The sequence below is a fragment of the Apostichopus japonicus genome, chromosome 16 (assembly GCF_037975245.1).
Source record: "Apostichopus japonicus isolate 1M-3 chromosome 16, ASM3797524v1, whole genome shotgun sequence".
Lineage (NCBI taxonomy): Eukaryota > Metazoa > Echinodermata > Holothuroidea > Aspidochirotida > Stichopodidae > Apostichopus > Apostichopus japonicus.
Window position 1 is genome coordinate 14006061 of NC_092576.1, and position 22190 is coordinate 14028250.

Below are 22190 nucleotides of genomic sequence, written 5' to 3' on the forward strand. Positions count from 1 at the left end.
GTAAACTTTTGAAAGATAACCATGGAATTAATACGCACTTTACAGTGTTTAATCGCTGTAGTCAGTTTTCTGGGCTATTCTGGTAAGTCAGGAAGACACAGAAATATTTTACAACTTAGTTTCAAATATTGACTGGATGTTGGTTACATATTTTGTTTGTTTCTTCACGTTTTATCATTACCTTTTAACCAAAATGAACAATTATTATTTAAATAAAAAAACTCTTTTAATTCATTTTTGCATGCTTGTAATACCGTCAATATTTTTCCTTCTTGAAAATAAATGACGATAATTTTGTTGTTCTCAACATAATCTTTTATTTGTACTATTTAATGAAATATATAATTGAGCTTTGTTATAGCTTCAAGCTTGCTCAACCGACGTTGACGTTATTATAAATGTGAGTGTCTAAAGGTCGGCTTTGGGGCGTTTGGGCCAGGCATAAACGTCTGGCAACCAGAACAACGTTTATTGAATGTTATTTTTATCAGTAAACTTTTCACCTCTTAGGTTAGGTTACCTTTCCTCATTATTGCTTTACATTCCACATTTGCCGGCAAGTCCTACCCTAAGGACTTATTGTGAGACCTTACCTTTATCATGATGTATTTAAGAATCTATACAATGTGTCTTATTCTGGGAGTAATTTGATAGTCTATAAGAACATAAAATTGAAGAAAAAGCCAAGATCCCTTTCGACATTTACTATTTCATTGTTTGCCAGCAGAAGTGTACTTGTAGTTTACCAAGCAATTGAGCTATACTTTTAATTCATGAGAAGAAGGCAAAAAACAGTTTTGATTATTACCAGAAGATAAAAAGAAAAGTTTCATTAACAAAATAAGCATCTGTCATTCAAAATGTGTCTGAAAATTAGTGTAGATCGCAGGTTACGGACCCTATGTGTCCACTGGTCACGATATCATTGTGTTTCTTTCTTCTTCTGTTACATTTTGTAATGGTGGTATGGACAGAATGAAGTTACTTTCAATTATATTATAGTCACTTGTACTCCTGTACTACTTCTAAGGTCCGTCTGTATATGGAGTAGACATTGTCGTTCACCGAGTTCGAATGCACCAAGTCTATATACGAATAAATGAATTGTAAAAACCGAAACAGCGCATTAACGATTGGGTATGATATTGAATATTAGTATATTCTAACCCAAGATGACAATAACGAGGAAATAGTATAGGCATACAAGTTTGAGCAATTCTCACTACTTTGTAACATTTTATGGATATTGTCTTCATGACAAAACTTCATAGAACGGAACCGACGAAATCATAGCTTATTCGCAAACTAACAGTGTTGTTCATAAGTTGTACATAAATATATTGATTTGAACAATATACTAGGTTAGTATTATAGTAAGTTAGCTTGAAAGTCGTGACGAGACAGAATGTGTTTCACAACTGATCAGCAGTATCTTGGACCAGCTTGGCTCGTTTGAACAAACCATATATTATAACCAACTTTAGATTTAAGTTTGTAACTAAAGCAACACATTATTTCCATATTGGTAGAATGGTTATAATATTTACCATTTGCTTACCATGTGTCCTCCCCACCAACCCAAATTTGCTAAAACGTATATGATTCATAGACCTTAGCAAAACAAATTAAATGTATGTTTTTCTATTCGCAGTTAATGCTATACCTGGCAATTATCCTGATCGGGAAGATGTTGTAATAGTTAATAGTCCGGTGTTGAGTCGAGCTGAAAATATAGCTTATCTTTATGCTATAAATACAACGGGCATTGATACAGAAGTTGTAGAATTTTCCAAAGAAGGTGGCTTAGTGAGTCAGACCGTGAAGACGGGAGAGATTTTCGTCGGAGATGACTTATTTGGTTGCTATCTCTCGGTTGGATTGCCAAATAGATATAGGGGAACACGTTATGGCACTTATACTGCACAGTTCATCCCAGAAGATGGCCCTGTTGTTACTAGATATGGTTTTATTAAACCAAAAACAAGTAAGTTCTATTTAAAACATTATTTACCGTTTGCGCGTTTCTTTAAACGACTTCATCTACCTGTTTTTATTTAAAGTCACCAAGCACTGTTACCATTTTTGTACCTATTTTTTAAATCTAAATCACTGCTGCCAGTTCTTCTACAGTCTTCACGGTCACCTGAGAATATCAGTGCAGTGAAAACAATTCCGCTGACTACTGGCAATGTAACTGCAAACAAAACAAAAAACTATGAAGATATTCACTTTTATTATTACGCCTTTATTATTTATTGTTATGTGGTTAAAATCAGTGTAGCGTGTTGACAAATTTTTTAATGGTGTCATAAGTTAAGCATAGTTCATTTTTGGACTAAGGGTACCACTGATACAGAAAATCGAGTAGCAAATCTTAACCTCCACACCAACTATCTCCCAAAAACACATACCACAATACCAAAGAAAATATCGGAGAAAAGGATAACACTAAAAAAAGTAGAACGTTAAATATTGTTTGTCACTCAGATTTCAGCTGAATAGCTCAGCAACGTCATATGGCAGCCAAAATATCTACTTACAGTAGAACCATGCGGCGAGAAACTTCATCCCATGCTTGCAAATATTTCTGGTAAATTATCGATCAGTGATAAGTCTAAAGAAAGCTTTGTTGAATCATGGAGCTATCGTTCATAGCTCCATAGTTGAAGCTTTAAATAAATTTGATGACGTAATCAACAAGAATAGTTGTTACATATCCTCTTTTGGGTTATTTATATTTCTGATTAATGTAACGTAAAGCTACTACAGTACGTCATTGCTCATGCGAAGTATGAATCATCCCGTAGTTCTATAGCAAAACACAGAATAACGAAGGCTGCCAGGGACAACATCTAAACAAATACATGGATTTATGAACGTAATTGTGGCCTTTTTATCAGCACTATGCACATTATAATATATACGACTGTTGCTTTGTGTAAAATATATAAATTGAGCCAATTTTAGGTTTCCGAAATGAATTGTCTCTTAAAAGTCCAAACAATTACACATGTCAAGCACGTATTAGCCACTCCGAACAAAGAAGCACACTACTTTCATGAGCAAATTGGTCGAATTCTATACTAAAATCTCAACCACCTTTTGCATTTTTATTACCTAAGCTGCAATCCTCAAGAAGGAAAAGTTGTCGAGGTGAACGTTAACGATATTGTCAGGTCAAGGGATTTTTCTACACATTCCTTTACTATCCAGTAGATAGACAGAATATATATAAAAACCCGGGTTTGGTTAGACCTAAATAATGTGTTCTGCATTAATGTTATTAATTTATGAGAACAATTACATGAAAATTGTATAATTGTCAACACAAGATTTATGCCACTTATTCCATCATTTTGAAGTTGATTTTTCTTTTAATAATATTTGATGTTTTCTTCGATTACTCGTTCGAGGTGTTTTGGATACCAGAGGTGTTTATACCCGAACTGTGTGGCCTGCAGTGTCAGGAGGCACTGGACTGGCGTCTTCTCCTGATAATTACATCGGAGTTCGATGGTCTCCTGGATGTCGAAGTATTCAGTGGTGTAAAGGCAAGAAACGAAACGTGAACACAGGGCCCAGATTGCAGCTAACATCTACTGATGATGCTGGTGTGTACACCATACGCAGAGGCAAACGAGGCGCAAGAGGCTGGCTCGTTCAAATCAAAGTCATTGCTGCAAGTAAGTAATTTCTGCCTAATTATATTGTGAAATTCCAACACATATTTCCAATACATATATATTCATTGCCTTGGTAGTTTATTTCAACTTAACAGAGTCTGTTCAAAGAATATCTTTTCGAGATCCGGTCTTATAGGATTCACAAATGAATTGGTTAGCATCCTGATTGATGTCTTTAGTGAGACAGAATATGTCACCAACATAAAATTAGCTTTGTTCGATACAGGTGTCCTGAATTCGAATCCCGATGGTTGTTTACTATTTTGGATTTTCCAACTCATTACAATTTCATATATTTATAAAGGCTATTTATATATAAAAAGGCTATATAAATAAAGGCTATATATAAATGCTAAATATATCTATATATATCTATATCTATATATATATATATATATATATATATATATATATATATAACACGATGTGTCACTTCTGGTCTTAAAAAGTGCTCGATACACAGGGTTTATATATATATATATATATATATATATATATATATATATATATATATATATATATATATATATATATATACCCTGTATATTCATTTGCCTTTGTCGTTTACTTCATTGCATTAACATGAAGTCTGTTCAAAGTATCTCTTTCGAGATCCGGCTTTAGGAATCACAAATGATTTCGAGTTGGTTTGCATCATGTTTGATCTCTAGAGTAAGGCAAAATATGTCACCAAAAACAGAACTAGTATTGTTCGATACAGGTGACAAGCGCCTACAGTGGAATTACGACCTTCCTTACCAGTTTCGAACCTCTGAACATACAATCAGCGTCCATAGCCTAGTGGTTAGGGTGTCAGCGTACAGAGCGGAAGGCCCATGGTTCGAATCCCGGTGGAGGCTGAAAGTTTTTTCACTGTTCTTGATTTTCCGACTCATTACGATTTTCATTTTATATATATATATACCCTATATATATAAATGCTATATATATATATATATAGATATAGCCGATATAGACTACAAATAGCCTATATATATATAGCCTATACATATATATCTATATATCATTTATATATAAACATACCTGTCTCTCCCGCCTACCGCAGGTTGCCCAATGGATAGCTATCGCATGGGAGATTCATGTACTAGCCGAATTAGCAACTTTCGGTGCGCAAACGGGGGAGTAGTTCTAGATGGCCAAAACGGATGTAAATGTCCTCCATTTTTCAGCGGATCGGATTGTTCAGAAGGTAAGTAGCGTGGAGATTAGTTCTCTTTCATAAATTGCAAACAAGATAATAACTCTCATGTCGATTGTGTCTTTTTACTATTGGTAAATGTTGTGTGGAAATTAAATAACATTCGGTCGTTAACTTCCCTTTGCGATCTTTTTAAACGTTTACCACAAAAGGAAAAGAACAAAAAGATGTTAAGCTTGAAGCTCAAAGCTTTCTTAATTTAAATCCTTTCATGGATAAGTGGGCTAAAGTTGGTGGGTCAATGTTTGTCTCAACCTATCTACCGGTTCGAGTCACTCCCAGATTAATGTATGTCGTCCAGTTACAGAGTTGTTGACAATTAACAATTCATAATCATGGACGTTAAATATGAATGTAAGAGACTGACTTCGGTCAGCTTGCGGCTTTGATAAGCCAATGAGGCTTCTTCGCGAGTTCCTGCTTGCTGGAGGATCTTATATACATACATACATATACATACATATATCATATTCGCAAGTAGTAAAGCATATCAACTTGATCACTGATACGGATGACTTCCTCATTAATCCATCTTTAAATCAACAATCAACGTTTGGTAATGAGTTCTTTTTTTCTTTGAGCTTGTCGTTACCCTGTTCGATAGTAGATGATATATTTCAAGACTTAATTATATCATAATTTCTTTCTTTAACAGAGGTTAATTTACCGAAATCTCGAGATTTCGTACTTGCAGTAGACTCTTTTACCTTACGTTGCGGCGAACTTCCAGGTGGTAATCCGAAGTGTCGAGGATACCTCTTCTGTATGGGTGACCTGTACGGCTGCAAGTGCGCTTCAGGATGGTGGGGCAATAACTGTGACCGACGTAAGATTGTCCTTAATGTTTCTCTACTGCACACTGTACTACTTACTTATCCACACGTTAACACTGCACTGTTTGTATATAGGAAGGAAACTGGTGGACAAACAGTGTGCGTCTCGAACGTATATTAATAAGCATCTTTTTGATTTGACTTTTCAACATTCCTCGAGAGTATTAACAGATACTTGAGAAGATGGTCAGTGTGAGCTGATTCTTGTGTAAAAGGGAAAAAAAACGAATATGTCAAAAGTTTATACATCGAAACGTTCGCCTTTAATATCTACAGAAATAACACTAGAAATATTGATTGGTCAATTGCTCGTCGATTGCATGCAAAATCCGCTCTATTGCACTCTATGATATAGAACCATGGGTTATACTTTTTTGATAGCACTTTTTTTCAATGGTAAGAGAGCAGAGAAACATGTTTGTTCAAAACAATCTGTTGCATGAGTGCATTTTACATCCAATTATATCCAAATTTGAAGGTGTTGTATAAAACAAATAATGAATGGTTTCCATTCGTGCATAAGTGCAAATATTTCATTCGTTGAAATATGTAGTTTGTTCCATTCAACCCGGTAGCGCCTCGTTGAATGGAGCAAATTACATCTTTCAACTCATGAAATATTTGCACTATTGCACTCATAACCATTCATTATATGTATACTAACACTGTTTATTATTCCAGAATATCACTTGTTTGTTAAGAGTTAGAATTTACTTGTAATAATTTGATAGAATCGTCATATCAATTGGTGATATCATCAAGTCATTAGAGATATCATCAAATCATTAGTGATATCATCAATGATGCGTCTCTTTGCCTGATATCATAGATGCATATAGATTCATCAAGCTTGCATTACTCACGATATTTTTTTCTCTATTCGTTCCATTGTTCTTACTTTATATTTTTTTCGTTTTAAATGTTAATGGATCACTTAAATTGATGTCGTTTATTTTGTTTTATTCCTTTGCTCAGCTTGTCCGAAAGGAAAATGGGGCGTGGATTGTTTACAGCGCTGCCCGGACAGTCAACGTGATTGTGATCGATTCTTTGGACCCGATGGAAATGAAAAGGGTCCGATATATATGCCGCCGTAAATGATAGAATGGATAAATCAACAATCGGTACCGTAAATTGCCTTAGGTAGGACTTAGATCAACAGTCTCCATTTCATAAACCTTTTGTTGCAATTTGGCAAATTTAAGAATCAATAATGATAATGATTGGTCAACCTCTTATTAAATTAGAAAAAACCATTTGCAACATATATTATGTATCAATATACGAACAAAATTCTTAACAAACAGTTTTTGATTATTGTAGTAACGTGAAATTTTAAACAGTTTTTTTTTTTTAAAGTACTACACTCTAATGTGATTATTGTACGAATCATATAATGAAAGAAGACATTACACGCTGTCGTTTCTTACTTTAAATTTGATGATATTTGATGATACCTAAAGACAAAGGCGTTGAGACATACGTCATGCCCTGGAAATAATTATGTCTCTGCGTCCTATTCTTGCAAGCTGCGTTTTTCCTTTAGAATACTATTAAACTGAGAACGAACAATCCTTATTCTACATTTTCGGTGTCACATCTATATTTCAATACCCTCGACGGGGATGTAAGCCTCTGGGCTCACGGCTCCCTATTTTGGACAAGTCTGTCTAAAATTGTTCCCGATCAACTAGAATTCTGTCCTTGGACACTTTGAATTGTTATAATTTCCTTTTCTTCTTTTCTAAAGTCTGCAGTGTAACATTAATTAACGGAACACAGTATGTATGTCTGATTATTTGTGTGTGTCTTACAATGTATTTCAATATTTCCTGTCTGGAGATTATATCCAAGCTACTATCAATTTAAACCTGTTGATTTTTTTTTCATTAAATCTGTCAATTTAAAGTAGGCCTATTCTGACATCTTACTTATGAATTCACTTAACAGTAACGTTATATGATTTAACGAGTATTTTGATACTGAGCTTAAAACAATAGTTGTGGGGTAAATTTATGTTTGGTCTGTAAAAGAGAATTGATCATCTTTAAGCATCCTGGTGGTAGTGCATTTGTTCTTCCTCCTTATAACTCCTAAAAGTCGGTAGAAAAATTAATCCTTTGTTATGCGTTTTCTTTTTCAGTGTAATGTTACGATGTTACATTTTGTCCGAGTGTCACTTTGTAACGTTTGCTCCATGCCGGCCAACGGCCAGTTAACACCATCAGCCTATATATATATATATATATATATATATATATATATATATATATATAAATGTCATGATCTCAGTAGCTACTACATTCCTAAGCACGCACGTACTTTATCAGAACTGTACAACAAGTATATAAAACACGAGAAGCAGAAGACATGAGTCGTTGTTCCTTATCGCGCAACACATAGAAAAAACATGGCTACACCACAGCATTCACTAACTATACTAAACCTGTGATATATTATATGAGGTAAGAGAATGTACTGCCTTGTAATGCAGTGTATGAGTTTTTATGTATAGCTAGTATAGATCCATATAGTTAGACACTGGGTACAGTATACGAGTTCATGATGAACAACTAATGTGAAACAATAACCCCAAAGTAAAAGACATGGCTTCACCACAGCGTCCACTAATTACTACCAAGCGCGTGAAATAGCATTTGACCAGGAATGATATGTTCTAATTTACTTCATATATATGACTATTGGAGCATTTGCATCCGTATTATTTCTAGACTCGGGACTTTTATCAAATCTATTCCCGATCGGGAATTAAACCCACAAGCATGTGCGTGTCAATAAGAATCAGGACTTGACGGATCAAGATAAGACAGCACGTAAGGTATTCAATTACGTGTAAACCATCGAATTGTATACGATCTGGAAGTCTCGCTCCACAGTAGAAAAAGTTACCAACTAGGGAGGGTCATGTGACTTGCTCCCACGTCATACTAACATATTATTTCACCATTTGTCAGCTCAGAGGGTTAAGAGTTCCGTAGATCAAAAAACGTCACTATAACATACACCTGTACGGTTACATCGAGGACTGCTTTCAATAATGGTCTGCTGTATAGACCCCGACTATAGCACACTATCATGGAAAAGTTTCTTGAGATTACGTAATCGACCTGAATTGGTCGTAAAATGACCTCTTTTACCGATTAGTCTGCAACGCCTGCCACATATTTGTTTCTTGTATGAGGGTCTTTGTGAGAACGCTGTATGATTTACTATACTGTAGTCATGACCATATTTCCACACAGTGTTAACGCAAGGAGCCTAATGGTGGTAAGAAGCTACGCAGACTAATTGTAGAGCCTGAGATCGATTTACTTGGTCATCCATAGTCGCACATAGAAGATTTAGATTTTTTTCGGTCATGTAGCAAGACTCCAGGATGACGCTCCAGCAAAGGTTGCTTTAAGAGAAGCATTGAGACATACTGCTTAACCAATAGGAAGGCCCGTGACTACCTTGCTTGGAAAAATAAAGTCGCAATTTAAAGACGTTAACATTAACAATTTCGAGGAAGCAATCAACTTTGCGCAAGATCGCGATACGTGGCGGAGGTTAATAACTGAGCATGTCGGATAGACGAGACTCAACTAACTTTACTACTTCTACAGTCCTGATAAAGTGCGTGCGTTTCAGTTGCAGTTATTTTGTATGAAAGAAAATACTCATAAATATGAGTACAAAAAATAAATGCATAGAAGAACTTAAAGATTCCCAAAAGGATCAAAAAATTACAAGGTCCAAATAAGTATAGCCCGTGAAAAAGTGAGTTTTTAAGACGCTTTTAATATTGTCTAATGGTATAGTGGCATTCCAAATGTTGGTGGGGAGAGTGTTCCAAAGTTTTGGGGCAGCAAATTGAAAAAAACTCACCGTACGTCTTGGTGGCTTTAGGAGAATAGCACTATTAGATCCGAGTCAGCGAGTTGGAATTTGTAAGGTGATTAGGTTTGGCAGAACCCATGGATGGATGTTGTAAGTGAGGATGAGAAGTTTGTACTTTATTCTTTCAGAAACAGGAAGTCAGTGAAGTTGTTGGAGAATAGATTCAATTTGGGAATTGTTATCTGTGACGGTAACTAATCTGGCGAAGGTGTTTTTTTAATGCGCTGAAGCTTAGAGATTTGGTTCTGTGCATGAAGACCAAATAAAAGGCTACTATAAGCATGGATAAATGTCTCATTCGACTTTTGATCAAGATAGGCTACTGACATGACAGGTCTCCATTTTACTTTACTACATGGCACGGCACTTCACTACTTGTTTAATGGAACTCGCTAACACTTTCCTGTTCTATCGATGACACATGCAGACAGTGTACTTGCATAACGGACAACCCACAGCGGCACTTTATATTGCCAGTGTATTGTTGTTTCTGCACACCCGATACACACAGAGAACACAGTTACTATATACGTACTGGAACTCATTAAAGTTTGGTACCAAAGTTAAAAACTGGAAATCGATAGTATATTAGGATTACAGTATTACAGAACTGAGGATATGTTTAATTCCAACATATCCAGTTGTTGGGGTTACACATATCCTCATTTCTTACTGTAATCCTAATAGCACATATACAGATTATCATATTTATCAGGACAATCCGGTTTTAACTGTGGAACAAAGTTTTTAAGATTGACAGAAGTAACAGAAATCTCAGTGTGAATCGGCTGATCTGCACGAAGTATTGCAGTGCGGATTCAAATTATAATGTGTTGTACATTTCGAACAATAACTGTGGTAAAGAAACCAATAGCCTTAGATGCTATCCCGCACTCAGAGTGAAAAGCTGTCTAAAAAAGTTTGTGGCAATCATGTGGCAATCATGTTGTCCTTACAAAGGCTACCCACATTCTAGTCTGAAAGTAAGCAAGAGATCGCTTCTTTGAAAAGAAAACTAAGAAAAAAAAAACATATTGCCAATAGCATCAAGCGCTCAATAGAATTGGAGTTCAAAACCAAATCACTACCTCAAAATATATCTATACGATATCAATACGATATCAATACGATATCAATACGACATCTATACGATATCAATACGATATCAATACGATATCAATACGATATCAATACGATATATATACGATATCAATACGATGGCAATACGATATCGATAAGATATCAATACGACATCTATACGATGGCAATACGATATCTATAAGATATCAATACGATATCAATACGATATCTTTACGATATCAATACGATATCAATACGATATCAATACGATATCAATACGATATCAATACGATATCAATACGATATCTATACGATATCAATACGATATCAATACGATATCTATACGATGGCAATACGACATCTTTACGATATCAATACGATAGCAATACGATATCAATACGATATCAATGCTATATCAATACGATATAAATACGATATCTATACGATATCAATACGATTTCAATACGATGTCAATACGATATCAATACGCCTACAACCTACAGCACACATGTGATGCACCCTGTACGATATATTCACTGTGCGATGTTATCGATTAATGCCTTCACAGAAATTTCGATCAATCATCGAGTAAAGATCATATCATTACCTACTAGTGTGCTAGTATGTCTAAACCAGTTCCACAGATACGAACAGCTTCGGGTAATTTTGTACGGACACATCTTCGTTGCAACGAATGGATGCCGACATTTTGGTAACCTCGAAGTGAAAGTAATTTCTATGGTGATGACGTAACTTTTTCGACCAATCATGAGCCACTATTTACACACAATTGCAAACAAGTTACGGGGGAAAAAAGTCGCCCCTCCGGCCTCTATTGCTTTAGGTATTGAGACCGTGTTTGACCTTGTCGTTATTTATTACTATTGATGAAAGCATCAGCTTCTATATAGTTTCAACAAATTGCAGATATTTTTATGAATGCAAAAGCTACTGACTTGTTTTGAATAGAACCAGTTGTTATCTACAAAGTCTGTTCGTAATGGAAATTCAAAATGGGCGTTGCAGTGTGACACAGACCGTTGCCTATTAACAAAAAAGAAAAATAATAAGTCGTACAATCTATTTTACCTTTCTTTGTTAATGATGGAGAGAACTATTCAGTCTGTTTGTGATGGCTGACCTTCATAAGGACTACCATTAAAGAGATGTATTATTCTGAATAGCTGATAGCCCAAAACATTCCTGGAAACTATCTTCTCTGGATGTCAAGATCGAGCAAAGTTTCCATGGAATCCAAGGTAACGGTTGGTAAACGTGGGTTGCTTCATTTTCAGGCACATGATTTCCAAGTTGGAGAGCCATAATCAGGATTTCCAGCAACTCATGTAGGTAGAGGCATGAATCTTTATGGAAGGGTCATTTGGCAAATGTTATAGATGGAGTAGCAGTGGAGTCGCTGTGCAGACTTCTCATGTAAAAGGGTTTTAGCCCGGTAGCCCAGTGCACTTTGATCAAACTAACGAGGTACCAATATCTGATTATTGGAACATTTGGGGAAAAACCCAGTATATCCAAAAGTGGATGTCTGCCGGGGTCCCTCTGCTGCATGTGGCCCCTGCGGCCGGTCAAAGGGGGTCCAAAAATGCATTTGATCAAACGAACGAGGTACCACTTGAAACCAATGTCAACTTAATGCATGAATGCCACATAGTACTGAATGGCCCACGCCAGACAAATTTTCTGCTGCAAAGGGCCCGCCAGACGTCCCAAAAGGGCCAGTAAAAATGCATTCGATCAAACGAACGAGGCACCACTTGAAACCAATGTCAACTTAATGCATGAATGCCACAAAGTACTGAATATCCCATGTCAGACAAGTTTTCTGCTGCCAAGGGCCCGCCAGACGCCTCCAAATATGGCCCAAATGCCCATTATCGTAGCATTGACCCAGATTAAATATGCAAAGCACAAATCAAAAGGGGTTTGGAATGCTCGGGTTAATCTTACAGACTATGGAAATCATCATGCCAGACAAATTTTCTGCTGCAAAAGGGCCGACAGACACACTAAAAGAGGGCCCCCAAATGGGCTATGATCAATCATAGTTGGTACCACACAAAACCAATATCAAACGAAAAGGTACTTTCCACAGAGTAAAGAAGCTGCCAATGCAAGACAGGTTTTCTTCTGCATGGGTCCCACCAGATAGAAAGAATAGGTGGCCCAGAAAGAACTTGTGACCTTGTCGTAACGTTGAAATATTATGCTAAACATTGCCACGCACTTTGCAACAGTAGTTCTTGCCACCGGTCAATCCCATTGGACGGTACAATACCCCTATTATCTTTGGTAGAGGTGAGTATAGCCACGTACATTAGACTGACCTGTGTTTATCATGCCATAGTGCTATTGTAACAGCTAGTTCTGGTTATAGGCCTACTAACAAGAAGAAGTCTAGTGCATCGAAACCTCAATGCATATTGCATTCTGGATATTGAGGAGTTGAAATATGATAATTACAATGTTTCACTGGGAAATAAAGTAGCATGTGGGTGATAGCAGGAATCTTCTTGAAGTGGTAGTAACATGAGCGACCAGTTTATTACTAACTAGGATATATTTTGGGGCATTATTGATGACCTTAACATTGCATATAGGTTTTGTTCTTGACCATGTTGATGTGAGTTGCAATGAATTCGTTGATATATGATCGCTACACAGTCGAAAAGGTGTTCTCAACGTTAAAGTAGCATACAGGAGAAGTAGCAAATAGCTACATGGGAACACGTTATGGCACATATACTGCCAAGTACATCCCATCAAAAGGCCTGGTTATTACTAGATTTGGTTCATTACACCAAAAACAAGTGAGTTAGCTTTATTTTACTCATTTTTTTTTTTTTTTTGGTTCGTTTCTTGTCACGAGTTCATCTACCCTGTTTCTATCTAAAGTCACCAAGCACCGTTACCAATTTTTCTACCTATTTTTTTCAGCTTAATCATTACTGCCAGTTCTTCTACAGTCTTTACGGTCACCTGAGAATACGAAAACAATTCCACTTTTTAATGGCTAAAGTAATTTTGCACAAGAAAACTAAACAGTTATCTTATTTCTCATTGTTATTATTATTGTTTTCGTGGCACAAATCAGTTTAAAGTGATAACAAGTTTTTTAATAAGTTAAGTTACTCGCTTGTTTATATGGACGTTATTAATTTTGTCCTCGTAAGTATTTCTAAAATGATAAGGTCAGCTCGATATAATGGATTTCCAATCAAAGGCGTTGAAGCGCCCAGATCAGAAACGAAGAGCCCATTGTTCATATCAAACTATTCTAAATGAATAAATTGTTCTATATTACTGATTGACTTGTTTGCGTGCCACCATCGTATGATCAAATATCCAAAAATCATTTTAAGAGCCATTTCCACTGCAGAGTTCCCAGTTGTGTGGTAAACACTTAAAGATAAACATGGAAGTACTACGCACTTTACAGTGTTTAATCGTTGTTGTCAGTTTTCTGGGCTATTCTGGTGAGTCAGGAATACACTGAAATATTTTACAACTTAGTTTCAAATATTGACTGGATGTTAATTACATATTTTATGTATTTCTTTACGTTTTATCATTATCTTTTTAACCAAAATGAACAATTATTTTTATTTAAACAAAATAATATTTTAATTCATCTTTGCATGCTTCTAATACCGTCAATATTTTTCCTTCTTAAATACAAATGACGATAATTTTGTTGTTCTCAACATGATCTTTAATTTGTTCTATTTAATGATATATATAATTTAGCTTTGTTAGTTTCAAGCTTGCTCAACCAACGTTGACGTTATTATAAATGTGAGTGTCTATAGGTCGGCTTTGGGGCGTTTGGGCCAGGCATAAACTGCGGGCAGCCAGAACGAATCGTTAATTGAATGTTATTTTTATCAGTAAACTTTCCACCTCTTACTTCTTAGGTCAGGTCACCTTTCCTCATTATTGCTTTACATTCCAAATTTGCCGGCAAGTCTTATCCTAAGGACTTATTGAAAGACCTTACCTTTATCATCTATTTAAGAATCTATACAGTGTGTCTTATTCTGGAAGTAATTTGATAATCTATAAGAACATAACATTAAAGTAAAAGCCAAGATCCCTTTCGACATTTACTATTTCATTGTTTGCCAACAGAACTGTACTTGTAGTTTTCCAACAGTTGCACTATACTTTTAATTCACGAGAAGAAGACATGAAAAAATACTTTTGGATAATACCAAAAGATAGAAAGAATGATTTTATTAACAAAATATGCGTTTTTCTTTCAAAATGTGCTTGAAAACTTGGTGTTGTTTGCAGGTTACGGACCCTATGTGTCCACTGGTCCCGATATCATTGTGTTTCTTCTTCTTCTGTTATATTTTGTAACTGTGGTATGGAAAGAATGAAGTTACTTTCAATTATATTATAGTCACTTGTACTCCTGTACTACTTGAAAGGTCCGTCTGAATATGGAGTAGACATTGTCGTTCACCGAATTCGAATGCACCAAGTTTGTATACGAATAAATGAATTGTAAAATCCGAAAGAGCGCATTAACGATTGGGTATGATATTGAATATTAGTATATTCTAACCCAAGATGACAATAACGAGGAAATAGTATAGGCATACAAGTTTGAGCAATTCTCACTACTTTGTAACATTTTATGGATATTGTCTTCGTGACAAAACTTCATACAACGGAAGTGTATTCCTCAGCTAACAGTGTACGTCAAGGGTGTAGGAACCGGGGGGCTGGGGGCGCCAGCCCACCCCCCCCCCAGTGAAAAATATGGTGGGCGGAAGTATCATTCCGCCCCCTCGCTTCGCAAGTCAGAAAACCCCTTTTTCATTTCCAAATGAGAAAAAACAAATCTCATTGGGAGCACCAAATTGCATCTAAGGCCAAGTGAAAATGCAAAATTATATACAAAATGGAGTGGGTGTTGAAGTGTGCTATATTGCACCAAATTGCATCCGAGGCCACCTGGAAATGCAAAAAAAAAAATCCCAAAGGGGAGGGGACACCCCCTCTCCCTTAGACCCCTCCCCCAGGCCGGCCATCAGTCTTCAGCCCCACCCCCACTCAAAAGTACCTTCCTACGCCACTGGTGTATGTTGTGAATACTTTGTACATAAATATACTGATTTGAACACTATGCTACCGTAGGTTAGTTTTATAGTAAGTTAGCTTGAAAGTCGTGACGAGACACAATATGTTTCACAGCTGATCAGCAGCATCTTGGACCAGTCAGGCTCGTTTGAACAAACCATATATTATATATAACCAACTTTAAATTTAAGTTTGTAACTAAACAACACATTATAACCATATTAGTAAAATGGTTATTATATTTACCAAATTTGCCAAAACTTATATGATTCATAGACCTTAACAAAACACATAAATATTTGTTTTTCTATTCGCAGTTAATGCTAATGGTCATGCTCCTGCTAAGGGAGAAGTTGTTATAGTTAATAGTCCGGTGTTGGGTCGAGCTGAAAATATAGCATATCTTTACGCTATACACACATCGGGCATTGAATCAGATGTTGTGGAATTTTCCAAACAAGGTGGCTTAGTGAGTCAAACCGTGAAGACAGGAGATGACTTATTTGGTTACTATCTCTCTGTTGGATTGCCAAATAGACATAGGGGAACACGTTATGGCACTTATACTGCCCAGTACATCCCAGGAGATGGTCCTGTTATTACTAGATATGGTTTTATTAAACCAAAAACAAGTGAGTATAAGCTTTATGTTTTATATTGTTTCTTCGTTTCTTGCTACGAGTTCATGTATACCTGTTTTTTATCTAAAGCACTGCTGCCAGTTCTTCTACAGTCTTAACGGTCACCTGAGAATATGAAAACAATTCCACTCTTAATGGCAAAAGTAATTGTGAACAAGAAAACTAAAAAGATATTTACTTTTATGATTACGCCTATTATTTATTATCGTTATTATTTATTGTATTGTGGTTCAAATCAGTTTAACGTGTTAACATGTAGTTTTCATAAGTTCAGTTATAAGTTATAAGCCATAAGTTTCATAAGTTAAGTTATAAGTTATAAGTCATTATATTTTGACTACGTCTTCCGTTGATACAAAAAAATCTCAATTCTCGTAGCAAAAGTCTAACCGCCACCCCAAACCCCTGTTGTAGTTGTTTTTTCTTTAATAATATTTGATGTTTTCTTCGATTACTCGTTCGAGGTGTTTTGGATACCAGAGGTGTTTATACCCGAACTGTGTGGCCCGCAGTGCCAGGAGGCACTAGACTGGCGTCTTCTCCTGATAATTACATCGGAGTTCGATGGTCTCCTGGATGTCGAAGTATTCAGTGGTGTAAAGGCAAGCAACGAAACGTGAACACAGGGCCCAGATTGCAGCTAACATCTACTGATGATGCTGGTGTGTACACCATACGCAGAGGCAAACGAGGGGCAAGAGGCTGGTTCGTTCAAATCAAAGTCATTGCTGCAAGTAAGTTATTTCTGCCTTATACTATATTAAAGGAAATTCCAGTATATGCGTAGTAATTTGCTATGGTCGTTTATTCCCATTTTACAGTGTCTGTTCGAAGTATCGAAACATATAAAGCAGGAAGCTCGTGTTCGAATCCCGGTGGTTTTTCCACTGTTCTGGATTTCCAACTCACAAAGATTCAATTATATATATATATATATATATATATATATATATATATATATATATATATATATATATATATATTTATATATATATATATATATAATATAAAAGATAATCAAGCGAATATTTTTAACAACGACATACTGCCATATTTCGGAGTGGTCACCACTCCATCGTCAGGCAAAAGTCCAAGATCAATTAAATACAAGGGCTAATATACATCCAAGGACGACAATAGTGATAAGCATGAGTGATTTTTAAACTAGGAATGATTAGAACAACCAGCAAAATTTTTTAGTGAATATTTTTAACTTAGGGATGAATAGAACAACCAGCAATAAAAAGTAAGAGTAAGGCAAAATATGTCACCTAAAAACAGAACTATTATTGTTCGATACAGGTGTCAAGCGTCTTTACAGTGAAATTACTGTACCACTATAACTGCACCACTTGCTACACATTCGTTTCTTATTTACGGCTTGGCTTGCCTATAAAGTGTGGTTAATCTGTGTAAATTGTCAGATTCAAAGTACCACGGGTGCACTCTGTACAATCATAACACTTGGGTAATCCGCCCTCAATGACAGTATACAAAGCTAATTTATACGCATTCACACACCAGTAGAACCACAGTGGTCGAATGGAACGGACTTCGGTTCGTGACACAAGATTCGAGGGTTCGATTCCTACCTTCGCCTGATGAGTCCCAAAAGGACGAAACCGGTCGAGAAGTGGAATTTTTCTGGTGTGTTATTCTTTATTTATTTACTATAATTATATATATATATATTAGATTAGATTAGGTCAGATTAGATTAGATATATATATATATGAATCAATCATATACCTTTCATTCCCGCCTACCGCAGGTTGCCCAATGGATACCTACCGTGTCGGAGATTTATGTCGAGCTAGCCGAACTGTGAGCTTTCCTTGCGCAAACGGAGGAGTACCTCGAGATGGCTTTGACGCATGTACATGTCCTCCATTTTTCAGCGGACCAGATTGCTCTTTTGGTGCGTAGCTTGGAAGTTAGTTCTCTTTAATTGCAAACAAGATAATGACTCTCACGTCGATTGTGTCTTATTACTATTGGCAAATGTTGTTGTGGAAATTAAATAACCGAGTCGGGTGTTTAACATCTTTGCGATCTTTTTAAATGTATACCACAAAAAGGAAAAACAAAACAAATGGATTGTAAAGCTTGAATCTCAAAGAATTCTTAATTCAAATCCTTTCATGGATAATTCGGCTAAACTTGGTAGATTAATGTTTGTCATTTTCCCAAGTACTAAATCATATCAACTTGATCAAAACGGGTGACTTCCTCATCAAATCCATCTTTAAATCAACAACTAACGACTTTGGTAATGAGTTCTTTCTTTGAGCTTGTCGTCACCCAACTCGATATTAGATTATCATCCCTTGAAAATGTTAATTATAGAACAATTCTTCATTTTAACAGAGGTTCACGAACCAATGGTACCTCGATATGTCGTTATTGGGTTAAACTTGACAGGTTAATTTAATTTGTCTCAACCTGGACCATATTCCCAAGTATACTATATCATATCGACTTGATCAAAACGGATGACTTTGTCATCAATCCATCTTTAAATCAACAAACATCGTCTTTCAACAATTGGTAATGAGTCGTTACCCTGTTTGAAAATAGATAATTACTTTAAAGGCTTAATTATATCATAATTTCTCTCTTTAACAGAGGTTGACATACCGAAATCTCGAGATTTCGTACTTGCAGTAGTTGGCGCCTCTGCCTTACGTTGCGGCGATCTTCCAGGTGGTAATCCGAAGTGCCGAGGATACCTCTTCTGTTTCGGTGACCTGTACGGCTGCAAGTGCGCTTCAGGATGGTGGGGAAATAACTGTGACCGACGTAAGATTGCCCTCAATGTTTCTCTACTGCACACTGTATAACTTATCCACACGTAAACACATTGTTTGTAGGACGAAAACTGGTGGACAAACAGTGTGCGTCTCGAACATAAATTAATTTGCATCTTTTTGATTTGACTTTTGCAACATTCCTCGAGCATAATAACACATATCTGAGACGATGATCAGTGTGAGCTGATTCTTGTGTAAAAGGGGAAAAAACGAATATGTCAAAAGTTAATAAATCAAAACGTTCGCCTTTAATATCTACAGAAATAACACTAGAAATTTGTCATGTAAACATACGCTATCAAGAACTAACACTGTTTATAATTCCAGAATATCACTTGTTTGTTAAGAGTTAGAATATACTTGTAATTATTTGATAGTATCGTCATATCAATTGGTAATATCATCAAATGATTAGTGATATCATCAAATCATTAGTGATTTCATCAATGATGCGTCTCTTTGCCTGATATCACAGATTCATCAAGGATCGGATTCATCAAGCTTGCATTACTCACGGTTTTTTTTGCTCTATTGATACTACTGTTCATACTTTATAATTTTTTTGTTTTAATTTTGAATTGATACCTTTGACATTGTTTCATTTCTTTGTACAGCTTGTCCGAAAGGAAAATGGGGCGTGGACTGTTCACAGCGCTGCCTGGACAGACAACTTGATTGTGATCGATTCTTTGGACCCGATAAAATTTAACCCCGGATATCCCGGAAACGTAAATGATAGAATGGATAAAATAATCAACTTCGGTACCGTAACTTGTGAAATTCCTCAAGGTAGCACTTAAAGCAGCAGTCTCCGTTTCATAAACCCTTTGTTGTAATGAAGCAAATGTAAGAATCAAATTACGATAATGATTGGTCAATCTCTCAGTAAATTCACTCAATAGTGAAAGTCATTTGCACACTATATATATATGCTGTGTGATCAAAATACAAACAAAACGTAACGTGAATGTTAAAGAGAATATTTTTTAAAGTACTACACTCCAATATGATTACTGTATGTATCATAATGTTTGATTAAAAAACCAAACACATTACACCCTGTCCTTGCGAAATTTAAATTTATCATTTGATAATACTTAAAGACAAAGGCGTTGAGATACGTGTCGTGCCCAGGTAACAATTATGTCACTGTGTTTTATTCTTGGAAGCTGCACTTTAAATGATTACAATTTTCTCGACTTCTTTTCTAAAGTCTGCAGTGGAATATTAGTTAACGGAATACTATAGTGTCTGTTTATTTGTGTGTGTCTTACAATGTATTTAAATATTTTCTGTCCGGAGATTATATCCAAGCTATTATGAATTTAAACCTGTTGATATTTTCATTCAATCTGTCAATTGAAAGTATTCTGACATCTTACGTATGAATTCACTTAACGTTAACGTTATATGATTTAACGAGTATTTTGGTAAGCTTAAAATAATAGTTGTGGGGTAAATTTATGTTTGTTCTGTAAAAGAGAATTGATAATCTTTAAGCATCCTGGTGATAGTGCATTTGTTCTTCCTCCTTATAACTCCTATAAAAGTCGGTAGTTAAATTATGCCTTTTGTTTTGCGTTCTCTATTTCAAAGTAGTGCTATATTATCATAGAAAAGCAAATATGTCACCAAAACCGAACTAGTATTGTTCGATACAGGTAAAAAAACGCCTACAGTGGAATTACAGTGGATCTTCCTTACCTGTTTCGAACCTCTGGACGATCAGCATCCATAGCCTAGTGGTTATGGTGTCCACATTTAAAGCAGGAGGCCCGGGTTCGAATCAATCCCGGTGGAGGCTGGAAGTTTTTTCACTGTTCTAGATTTTCCAATTCACTACGATTTCAATTACACACACACACACGCATACACACACATATATATATATATATATATATATACATATATATATATATATATATATTTATTTATTTATATATATATATATATAAATATATATATATATATTTATATATTTATATATATATATATTTATATTTATATATATATATATCACATATAGAGTATGGTTTTGAAAGCATTACTCTTAATTGGATACAATCTTATGTTATCAACCACTCGCAGACTGTTAAAATTAACGATCTCGCATTCTTCACCTCGCTATTTTGAATATGGACTGAGTTACACAAGGACTCACCTGTTTTCACATATTACAACTCCCATATTGAAAACATTATCATATGATGATTTAGTGATGATTTATGCAGACAATACACAAGATTATGTGTCAATGAATATTAATAAAAAGGATCAGACTATTGAAAAACTTGAATCATGCTTAAACGAAATAAAAACTTGGCGTGTAAACAACAAACTAAATCTCAGTAGCAATGAACAAACTTGATCCGAATTGATGCATGTTTTGTCATGGTTCTGTAATGTCACACCTCTGACTTCCGTTACTAGATTAGCGATTCTGCATGTCAAAGATCTGGATGATAAATTCACATATATGTGCCTCATGTCAAAAAAAAAAATTAAGCCAAATTCGTAAATATCTTGATCAAAAGTCGAATGAGACATTTACCCATGCTTTATTAGCCTTTTATTTGGTCTTCCTGCTCAGAATCACATCTCTAAGCTTCAGCGCATTCAAAAAACACCTTCGCCAGATTAGTTACTGTCACAGATAACAATTCCCACATTGAATTTATTCTCCAACAACTTCACTGACTTCCTGTTTCTGAAAGAATAAAGTAAAAACTTCTCACCCTCACTTACAACATCCATCCATGGTTTTCTCCCAAACTTTATTTCCAACCTAATCACCATACAAATTCCATCTCGCTAACTCAGATCTAACAGTGCTATTCTCCTAAAGCCACCAAGACGTACGGTGAGCGTTCTTTTCAATTTGCTGCCCCCAAACTCTGGAACATTCTCCCCACCCACAT

At 35.7% G+C, this 22190-nt stretch overlaps 2 protein-coding genes across 2 annotated transcripts; both read left to right on the forward strand.

Annotated features, from left to right (window-relative positions):
- Window positions 1-7833, forward strand: LOC139983166 (uncharacterized). Its single transcript, XM_071996543.1, has 6 exons — window positions 1-82; window positions 1652-1984; window positions 3414-3683; window positions 4750-4893; window positions 5558-5728; window positions 6711-7833. The coding sequence occupies exons 1-6, from the start codon at window positions 22-24 to the stop codon at window positions 6830-6832; spliced, it is 1101 nt and encodes a 366-aa protein (XP_071852644.1). The 5' UTR covers window positions 1-21; the 3' UTR covers window positions 6833-7833.
- A 6228-nt stretch (window positions 7834-14061) lies between these two features.
- LOC139983167 (uncharacterized) lies at window positions 14062-20828 on the forward strand. The gene is made up of 6 exons (XM_071996544.1): window positions 14062-14209; window positions 16139-16453; window positions 16927-17196; window positions 18234-18380; window positions 19088-19261; window positions 19887-20828. Exons 1-6 carry the CDS (start codon window positions 14149-14151, stop codon window positions 19979-19981), a joined length of 1062 nt encoding a protein of 353 aa, XP_071852645.1. The 5' UTR covers window positions 14062-14148; the 3' UTR covers window positions 19982-20828.
- Window positions 20829-22190: the final 1362 nt, after the last annotated feature.

Excerpts from the sequence above, each read along its gene's own strand:
- LOC139983166 (XM_071996543.1), top strand. The coding sequence starts at position 22 with ATGGAATTAATACGCACTTTACAGTGTTTAATCGCTGTAGTCAGTTTT. Across the intron at positions 4,894-5,557 it reads CGGATCGGATTGTTCAGAAG|AGGTTAATTTACCGAAATCT; the intron begins GTAAGTAGCGTG and ends TTTCTTTAACAG. Across the intron at positions 5,729-6,710 it reads GGGCAATAACTGTGACCGAC|CTTGTCCGAAAGGAAAATGG; the intron begins GTAAGATTGTCC and ends TCCTTTGCTCAG.
- LOC139983167 (XM_071996544.1), top strand. The coding sequence starts at position 14,149 with ATGGAAGTACTACGCACTTTACAGTGTTTAATCGTTGTTGTCAGTTTT. Across the intron at positions 14,210-16,138 it reads CAGTTTTCTGGGCTATTCTG|TTAATGCTAATGGTCATGCT; the intron begins GTGAGTCAGGAA and ends TTCTATTCGCAG. Across the intron at positions 19,262-19,886 it reads GGGAAATAACTGTGACCGAC|CTTGTCCGAAAGGAAAATGG; the intron begins GTAAGATTGCCC and ends TTCTTTGTACAG.